Below are 10,056 nucleotides of genomic sequence, written 5' to 3' on the forward strand. Positions count from 1 at the left end.
ATGCCGTTTTCACTGTGGGGATATTTCTATTCTGCCGGGACTTTAGGCAAAAATTACTAGGTATTTTCCCGTCACGTTTGGGACACCAAAACTCACGGAAGACAAAATAAGTGGCCGTTTTCACATGGCGTGAATTTCAAAATTGCCGTCATTTTGGAAAAAACTTCCAGAAGTTTGACTCAGTGAAAACGGGGCTTCTATGACGGTAGTCCCATATGACATATTGGACTAGACTATCTCCATATATAGTGTTATCCACATCTCCATGTTTAGACAGCCAATGACTCCGGCCTAACAATGGCTACTTTCTATGACGGTAGTCCCATATGACATGATGGACTGGACTATCTCCATATATAGTGTTATCCACATTTCGTGTAGCCGCCCTGTACAGGAAGTGATGTCACAACTCGCTGACATCACACTGACATCACAGAGGATACGGAAGGACGGTCACGAGGATACGGAAGGAAGGAAGGAAGGAAGGAAGGAAGGACACTCAAGCGACACGATTCTTCAGAGTATATGCGACCTTCGGTCGCAATTATAATGTATTTGTGCAAATTAACTAACTAAAGTTTTCAAGTAAATGCAGTGGAGTAAAAGTACAATATTTGGATCCGAGATGTAGTGGAGTAGAAGTAAAAGGAAATACTCAAGTAAAGTGCAAATACCTCAAGTACATGTACTTAGTTACTTCAAACCACTGGGTGTGATTGAGTGATTCAGAGAGTGAAAGAGGAGAGGAGAGGGGTGTGTGTGGGGGGGGGGGGGGGGGGGCTGACAGGAATGTGAGGGTGATGGAGAGGAAATGAGAGTTGCTGTTGATGAATGAATTATGAATTATGCCATTTTCCAAAAATATAGCCTCGCAGGTCATCTGGGGTCTGTCTGGGGCCATTATTGAAAGGCCTCGGAAAAACGTTAGTCCCCCAGAGACCAATGTCGTCTTCACATCCCAAGTTCAGAGGCCCAATACCAGTGGTTCCCAAACTTTTACATTTAAAGGTTTCGTCTCAACTCTGACAGTGTACAAATGCAAATACTCATATTCATATGTATACAGTTAAGAGTTACATGCTTGTATGGGTCAATTTAGACCCCTATAAAGGAACCCACAAAGTCCCTGGAATCCACTTTGAGAACCACTGCACTATACTCACTGACTGGCTAGATGTCCAAATAACTGAATGGCTACTAGTTATATAGTTAGATTAGATTAATCATTAAGGAAATAATATGAACAATACATTGCCATGTAAACAGAGAGTGTGGTCTAGCCCAGTGGTTCTCAAACGTTGACATTTGAAGGTCTCCCCTTAACTTTGACAGTGTACAAATGGAACCAAATGGACCCTAATGGGTTGCGACGCAGCACGTCTACGTAGGTGGTGGGCTCTTCTCTTTCCTGGTTTTGCCCTGGGTTGATTCCCATGGTGTCCGTTTTCTTGCTGCTTGCTCCATTACCACAACCCCAATAAAGTCATAGTCAGAGAAATCAAATGAAGACATGAGGGGTTTCATAGGGATCACGTGGTTAATGGACTCGAGTCCTGATTGGCTGTGTGTGTGAGAGAGAGAGAGAGAGAGAGAGACTGTGGTTTGATTGGCTGTCATTCTTACCTCTCTGATGGTCATGTCATCTTCCAAGTCTCCTTCATCCTGCAGAGGGAGAGGGAGACCAGTCAGTGCACGCACACAAAAACACACACACACACACACACACACACACACACACACACACACACACACACACACACACACACACACACACACACACACAGATAGAAACACACGAAACACACATAAACCCTTGTGCAGGGCAAAGGTAGACACAGGAGTGGAAGATACACGTCGTCCACACATTCACACAAGCACGCACGAACACCCTCAAAGACAGACGCGCAAGCGCGCGCACGCACACACTCACACACTCACACAAGCACACACACACACACACACACACACACACACACACACACACACACACACACACACACACACACACACACACACAAGCACACACACGCACAAGCGCACACACACGCAGAGAGGGGAAGAGGTGGACATTTAAAAACATATAATTGCCGGCGTTTCACATGGCCTTGTGACCGAGCCCCCGCCCCAGCAAGGGGGAGACAGTAATGGATGGTGCAACTAAATGAGGGACTACTGCAATGGGTGGTGCGGGGGATGTGTGAGCGAGTTGGATGATCATTATTACACTGATGGAACTGCCGGAGTGAAGCCTTTTAGCTGTACTTCTGTTGCTGCGTGGGCCGGTGTCGCTTTGCTCAGTAAACGGCAGATCTACAGGCTCAGTGGTTCTCAAACATTGAAATTTGTAGGTCTCCCCTTAACTTTGACAGTGTACAAATGGAACCAAATGGACCCGTTAGGGTCCATTTGGTTCCATTTGTACTCTGTCAAAGTTACAGACTTGTAAGGGTCAATTAAAAGCCCCATAAAGGAACGTAGAGAGTTCCTGAAATCAATTTTGAGAACCACTGTACTAGCTCACTGTGAGCTTGTAGGTCTGCCGTTTACGGCGTTGCAACGCCAGCCGTGCAACTAAGTAGGCTATGAAACAGGCTCGAGACGCCATGCAGCATGACGGACACACTGACAAGACAGGGACGCAGCAGCACCGCCCCGCGGGGATATGAGAGAACTGCAGTTTATCGGGCGCCCGCTGGTGCTAGGCTCAGTGTAGCCTGACAATGTGTCGCTGGTTCGATTCCCGATCCCGGCTGCCTTTGCTGCGTGTCACTCCCCATCCCTCTCCCCATTTCCTGTCAGTCTACTAATGCATAAAAGCCCGAAAAGAAATCTTAAAAAAAAGAACCCAATCACAAGACTCGAAAACATACCCCGTTTCATCATCGATTAAAACAAACATAATATCTAATTTACATAAACGCCTATAATGCTGTGGGACGAAGACTTCAAACTAGCGATTGAAAACATACAATTCCTATGAGAAGGTTTACTAAGGTATTAAAAAAACAAGTATAAAATTGCGTCAAGTCACCATTGACTCAAATGAATATGAAATGAATATCGTCTCTGTTACTTTTCAAGATTCAAATTAAAAAATAGCAAAAGATCGACAAAAGGTCGCTTCTGGCCCATTTCGAGCTTGTAGATCTGCTGCTGCTTTTCATGTTTTTGTGTGTCGCTGCAGTGCGATCGAGTAGGGGCGTTCATTTACGAAAAGTTTGAATATCAGCTACACCCTCTAGACTAGAGGCCATTCATGAGAACTGCAAACGTTTTCGTGACTTTCCGTATTACCATTAGCTTCATTTCCAAGAGCGAAAGTCACATCCGTACCATAACAAACAACGGCCGCCGCACAGAACTGTAGGTAGGACCGGCATCGCCGGTAACTGCCGCGGCAGCCACCACTGCACGGACCGGCAGTTTACCGCCGGTCCTACTGCCGGGACTGCCGGTCGAACTGCCAGGCCTATCGCCGGCGATGCAGTGCGAATGCCGTTCGTGCGGCGGTACCTGCCGCGGCAGTTCCGCAGCAAGTGCCGGTGCCAGAGAATGTATCCGCTCTTTCTGCTTTCTTTTCTGCTATTCCGTCTTTGTTTCTGTCTAATAAAACATATTAGTTCTAATTACCAACACAGTATTTCTTATTATGGCTTTATTATGTCTTACTCTGTCTTAAAGTTTACTGTAAATTAGGATGGGACCCAAGCAAAAGCACATTACTGATACAACTGCCAGAGTGTGGGCTTCTCTCAGCCGCCGGCTATAGCGGCCACGCTGACAGAAGGCTACTGAGACTCAATAGCGCCCCCTGCTTGGACCTGAGAGAACTGCACGCTAGTCACTGCTGTACTTAGGGGAATGGTCAAACCCCCAGTGAGTGCTGGGAGTGGATGTCGGGGACAGAGAAAGAGAGAGAGGGTGCTAAATATCACCCCAGAGGGTGTATACATGTTTCCTATTATGTGTGAGGAGGACCGCAGTGACATGTTTTGACACCGTTTGTGCGTTATGGTGTGTGAAATAAGGTGTGAAAGAGTGTTTATTGTATTCACCACAGTACCGCGTATTTACTTTCTGGGGATAGATGCTGGAGTGTGTGTGTGTGTGTGTGTGTGTGTGTGCGTGCGTGCGTGTGTGTTTGTGTGTGTACTGTATGTCTGTGTGTGTGTGCACGCGTGTGTGTGTGTGTGTGACCCAGGGACCGGTGGCAGCCCTGAGCTCATTTATCCCCATCTCTGCAGTGGCTGACCTGTTGGTAACCCTGGTAACTGTTGCCATGGGCCACAGGGTGGCCTAATGTTAGACAAGGCAGGCCCCAGAAAAGCCACACACGCATGCATGCATGCAGTGGTGGACAGTAATAAAGTATACTTGAGCACTGTACATTTTTGGTGCATGTTTTTTTGCAAGCTGATGACTTTCACACTGCTACATTTTAATAGCCTACATTAAGACCCCCCAAAAGGTCTTCTAAATCCTAATGATTTTCTGAAAAACGTATGTTTCTTTATCAGTGATGCTCATAGTTTTTAATGTCAATGACCCTTAGAATTATATGGCCGCCGACCCCCATCTCAAAATATTATGTATCAGGGACCCCCCAGAAGCAAATATTTGAGTTATAAATGTTTGTTTTAAAAATATATATTCAAAGACTCCCCCCCAATGTATTTTATGAAATAATAATCAAAATCAAAATCTACAACGTAACTAGTAACTTGAGTTTTCAAATAAATGTAGTGGGGTAAAAGTACAATATTTAAATCCGAGATGTAGTGAGAGTAGAAGTAAAAGTGCTGGAAATTGGAAATACTCAAGTAAAGTACAAACACCTCAACTTTCTACTTAAGCACAGTACTTGAGTAAATGCACTTTCATAAATAAATAAAAAACTTAAATGGGCCATTCATAATGACACTTTCATTTTGGACATTGGTAGTATTCCAACGCCAAGAAAATTCTGAACACAGGTTTTTACTCATAAAACCACAGTATTTCCATTGTGTGATATCGCTACTTTTACTCAAGAAAAACAAACCAAAAAAAACAAACCAAAAAAAAGAAAAAAAGAAAACAGGGAGTACTTCTTCCACCACTGAACACACACTGCTAAAACACAAGGCTTGTCTGAAGTCACAGCGGCACCAAGGCAAACACAACCCAACATGACTCACACTGAGCCCCATATCGTCACTGTCGGGCACAAACCTTGTATCTCCGAGTTTCAAATTTGTATATATGTTTTTCTCGCAAAGTAAAGCCCTGCTTCACCATCGCACAAAAATAGTGAAAACAGCAGATCTACAAGCACACACCGCCTTGCGGTGCGAGGCGTTGTGTGCTTGTAGATCGGCTGTTTTCAATGACACACGCACACAGGCACACACGTGCACGAGTATAAACACACACGCAATATTCAAGTTGAGACTGCACGCAGGGTTGGAGAGATTAGCTAGGCTATTAGGAGAGCAAATATATGCCTTGGCTGCACGAGGGATGGTGAATGGTTGCGTGTGACTGGGCGCGCTTGTGTGTGTGTGTGTGTGTGTGTGTGTGTGTGTGTGTGTGTGTGTGCGCGCGGTCAACATTTGTACGAGCGCGCATGAGGCTTACGGAGGTAGAACTCAAGACGGGTTGTGTACTGTGGGTAGGGATGGGACGATCGCTATTATCGTTTATCGTGATAAAAATAACAATAATCGTATACCTTTTATTTGCCGAGCTGCATATCCGGTACCACTTAAACCCTCTATAATTGGTCAAACGGGACTGGAAATAGCATACTTGATACAGTCTTTTTTTCCACTCTCTACCAAATCTCTTTGACAAAAAACTGCCGATCTACAAGCTCAGAACGTGTCGCAACACGGCGCGTTATGATCTTGTAGATCTGATTTTTTTTGGCCAACTTTCCGCCCCAGGATAACGGATGTTGGCGACATTTTGATTACCGCGATGATATCGTAAATCGCAATTTCTTCGGTCACAATAATCGCGACGTGACATGTTCATATCGTCCCATCCCTTAACTGTGGGCATATTCAAATGAGCTTGCACACTTGTGCATGTTGCGAGTGCATGTCCTGTAATGCATGCAGGATGACTCTCCTGTGAATAAGAGAGTTGCCTGCAACGATGCAGAGTGCTGATGCCATGCAAAGATGGAGCTGTAGTGCTTGCTGTGCTGCTCTGTGACCAGACAACCCAACAATCACACACACTCAGCAATCAATGTATTGGTTTTCTGGCAACTAAGTATGTCAGCACTGTCCTTAGGAAACACACGCATGGACGTATGACCCACTGTGCGGTATGACACGTAACAACTATAGTACATACAGTAGGACACTTTTCTGTGTGCGTGACGCAATCAAGTTTAAAACAAGCATGAGATAGAACCATTGATTCAAGGTGGAGCACGATCGATTGAAATATGCCAGGTGAAGGAGTTTAAGTATCTCGGGATCTTGTTCACGAATGAGAGAAAGGGGAGGACGGAGAAGGAGATCAGCCGGAGAATGGGAGCAGCAGGAGCGGTTTTGCAGTCGCTAAATCACACTGTGGTGAAGAAAGAAGAGTTGAGCCGGAAGGCAAAGCTCTCTGTCTTACGAGCGATCTTAGTTCCTACTCTCACCTATGGTCATGAAGTGTGGGTCATGACCTAAAGTATAAGATTGTGGGTGCAAGCGGCCGAAATGGCAGACGGGTGGCGGCTATCTCCATTAGAGATAGGGTGAGAAGTTCAGTCACCCGGGAGAGACTTGTATTTCAATCCTTTTCATATCAAGGTCCATTGTTTATTCGGCATTTGAGCCACGGACCACCGTCCCACCGACCCAAAACGTCGAATATTCTATTGTCGTTGGCTAAGATTTCTTTGCACAATTCCATGCTGTATTGATGTTGGTGCCACAGGAGAGGTAACAGGCAAGCGTAACAAAAAAATAACACTCGTGTGAACTGAGCGGTGGAGGCTGCGTGTGTGTGTGTGTGTGTGTGTGTGTGTGTGTGTGTGTGTGTGTGTGTGTGTGTGTGTGCGGGCGTGAATGTGAGTGTGAATGTGAATGTGTGTGTGTGCCGTGGCCTCAGTGGCCTGAACAACAGCGCCCCTCCCTTAACATGTGTGGTCAAAAAAGGTACTTCAGGCTACAGACAGACAGACAGACAGACAGACAGACAGACACACACACACGCACGGATACACACACGGCCACGCTATGGAGACGGTGTGACCACCGCTCAAAAATAACAATTCTTGTCCACGCTAATAAACGTCAGGCTTTCTATTCCTGAAGAGTTACCATGCCATAATGGAAGCCATTATTCTTGAAATAATAAAAACCTAAATATATATAAAAATGTTTTCAAAAATAAATCAATGGTAGTCGGGTTTCTGAACTGCCCACAGTCTTCTAATTCTTTATTTGTTTTGCTATTTTATCGTGAATCTTAATGAGGACTAATTATATGAAGAAGATAAGTGGTGAAGTCGTCCTTTAAGTGTGTACGTACGATTCCAGACGGACAGACGTGCAGACGGACAGACAGAAACAACACAAAAGGGGGGAGGGGGAAATAAAGCGAGAGAGAAATGGAAGCCGTGAGCCGTCATAAATAAAGCAAGGAGACGTTACGCTTATGTGGAGTGAGAGAAATAATGAGAAAAGCAGCAAGCAGCGACCGAAAGGCCAGGCGGCGTCATTTCTCTGAGACAGAGTACTGATGTAATTTACTCTGCATCAATATTTCACAGACCGGATGGAGAGAGGGGAGGGGAAGGGAAGGGAGAGGAGGAGAGGAGGGGAGATGGGGAGGAGAGAAGTGGTGAGGAGGAGTGGAGGGGGGACGCGAGTGGAGACGTAAATAAAGTCTGAAATGTCACTGTGACATGATGCAGGGCATAAAGAAAGCGAATGAAATGCGTGTGAATGAGAAGAAAATATTCTTTTCTTGGGGGGAATTTTTAATCCTAGCTCCCCTACCCTAAAACCAACTCCAACCCTAAAACTCCCAAACCCTTACATGCCCAACAATTGTAGACTACTAGTAAGACGCCTCAGGGCGACATGCGACCTTGCCCTAAAGGGCGAGGTCATGGGCATAAAAGGGATTCTGGGGAATACCCATATATGGACTTTTACATAGGTGATGTCACCTGTGATATCACCTGTGGTGTCACAGTGATGTGTCAGGGGAACCACGGTGTCAGGCGTGACCTTCAGACAGACAGACAGACAGACAGAGATACGCGGACAAGATGTGATGGTTTTCATAGTAAACTTGCGACTAAACAAACCTAACACCAAACAGAACCTTTTAATCATGAAAATGTCCATTTCCATCAAGGGGACCAGAAAAGTTCACCCACAGTCACGTTTTTCGTCTAGTTTTGCTATCCTTGAGCGGACAATTTGTCCCAGCACATCGATAGTGACACAAGTATACACCCACACGGAAACACACACAAACACACAGGCAGCGCCTCAGGTGTTTTGCTACTAATTAGGCCATCACATTGCCTGCAGGCCTACTTAGCACATCCTAAAAAGAATCACTGTACCCAAAAGGTGCCATCTGCTCCAGCACTCCCCACACACAATGCCTCTCACTCTGTATCAGTGCTTCATCAAATGATGGCAACCAGTTAAAAGTTAAGGTCAACATAAATGTGAGAATTTCATGAAGGACCAGTGATGTAAAGTAACTAAGTACATTTACCTAAGTACTGTACCATTTTGAGGTATTTGTACTTTACTTGAGTATTTCCAATTTCAATTCTTTTACTTCTACTACTCAGATCCAAATATTGTACTTTTACTCCACTACATGTATTTAAAAACTTTAGTCACTAGTTACTGTGTAGATTTTATACGATTATAAAACATACATAGCCCTATGTATCAAAAGATGCGACAACAGCAGATCTACAAGCTCACAACGTGTCGCATCTTTGGAGATCTGCCATTTTCAAATATTCTGTACTTTACTTTTGGTACTTTCAGTACACTTTCATACTTTTACTCAAGTACATTTTTGAAGTCTGGACTTTTACTTGTAACCGAGTATTTCACTGTGAAAGAACTCGAGGCAGAAACCATGAGAAATGTTTAGCCGAGAACTATTTGATCTCAGGCCCTGAGGCCCGAGGCCCGCTGACAGCTCCGTCTCCGTCATCAGACGGGTCATGTGACCCGTCTGATGACGTGTCAGTGCTTAAATAGCGGTCAAGACGCAGTTTTGCGTCTCTTGACGCAGCTTTGCGTCTTCTAGACGCGAAACCGCGGCCCTGGTAGACTTACCGCGTTTACAGACGCCATCATCACGGCTCTGTGAGACAGACCGCGGCTCCAGACGCGATTATCGGTTTCAACCGCAGCTCTGAATTCCGAGACGCGGCTCAAAGACGGGGCTTGGAACCGCGTCTAGCTGGAACTCGGTGCGGCCGCAAAGTCTGCTGTGTGCTGTCTTTGTATCTAATCACACCTTGATTCTATTTGATAATTATTAGTATTATTTATTGTCAATGGAACATGCAATATTCTACCATATTGTCGGCATTATAGTCTGTAATGATAACGTTTTTAGTGAGAAAATATCTCTTTTCTTTCTTTTTTTTTGTCCGCATTTAAAAAAAAAATGCTGGTTATATGTGCGTGGATTCATGGCACAAAGCGTGCCGTTTAGCTCAGTCGGTAGTGCTCTCGTCTCGTTGACCGGGGGTCGCCGGTTCGATCCCCGCTTTAGTCAATCTTTTCACCACCTCCCACGTTTTTATTTCTAGACCGTTATCACACTGTAAAGCACTTCAAAACACGTTTTCAAGCCAAGGACCCCTTAGTTGAGAAAGAGATGAAGCAGGGACCCCCAAGACTTTTTCATAGATTCCAGATATTTAACCACTTGAACCGTCAATACCTAAATGAACTTGTCCTCTCACTGTGTACCTCCGTAGCCTACAGACGCAGACGCGGGCTCAAACGCAGCTTTGTGAGACTACATCGCGTCTGTAACTCCGAGGCTACAACGCGTCTTTCTCAATTCCAGACGTAAGAC

At 45.1% G+C, this 10,056-nt stretch overlaps 1 protein-coding gene across 1 annotated transcript in view; it reads right to left on the minus strand.

The window, feature by feature from the left end:
* LOC308290470 (chloride channel protein 2-like) overlaps positions 1-10,056 on the minus strand; it is a gene marked incomplete at its 3' end in the record, with an annotated part of 240,980 nt that overhangs the window by 12,570 nt on the left and 218,354 nt on the right. The window contains exon 20 of the mRNA XM_080732317.1: positions 1,624-1,662. Coding sequence (XP_080588443.1) covers positions 1,624-1,662 — 39 coding nt within the window. The remainder of the gene's footprint in view (positions 1-1,623; positions 1,663-10,056) is intronic.

Source organism: Nannobrachium achirus (genome assembly GCF_963921795.1).
Source record: "Nannobrachium achirus genome assembly, chromosome: 8".
Classification (NCBI taxonomy): domain Eukaryota; kingdom Metazoa; phylum Chordata; class Actinopteri; order Myctophiformes; family Myctophidae; genus Nannobrachium; species Nannobrachium achirus.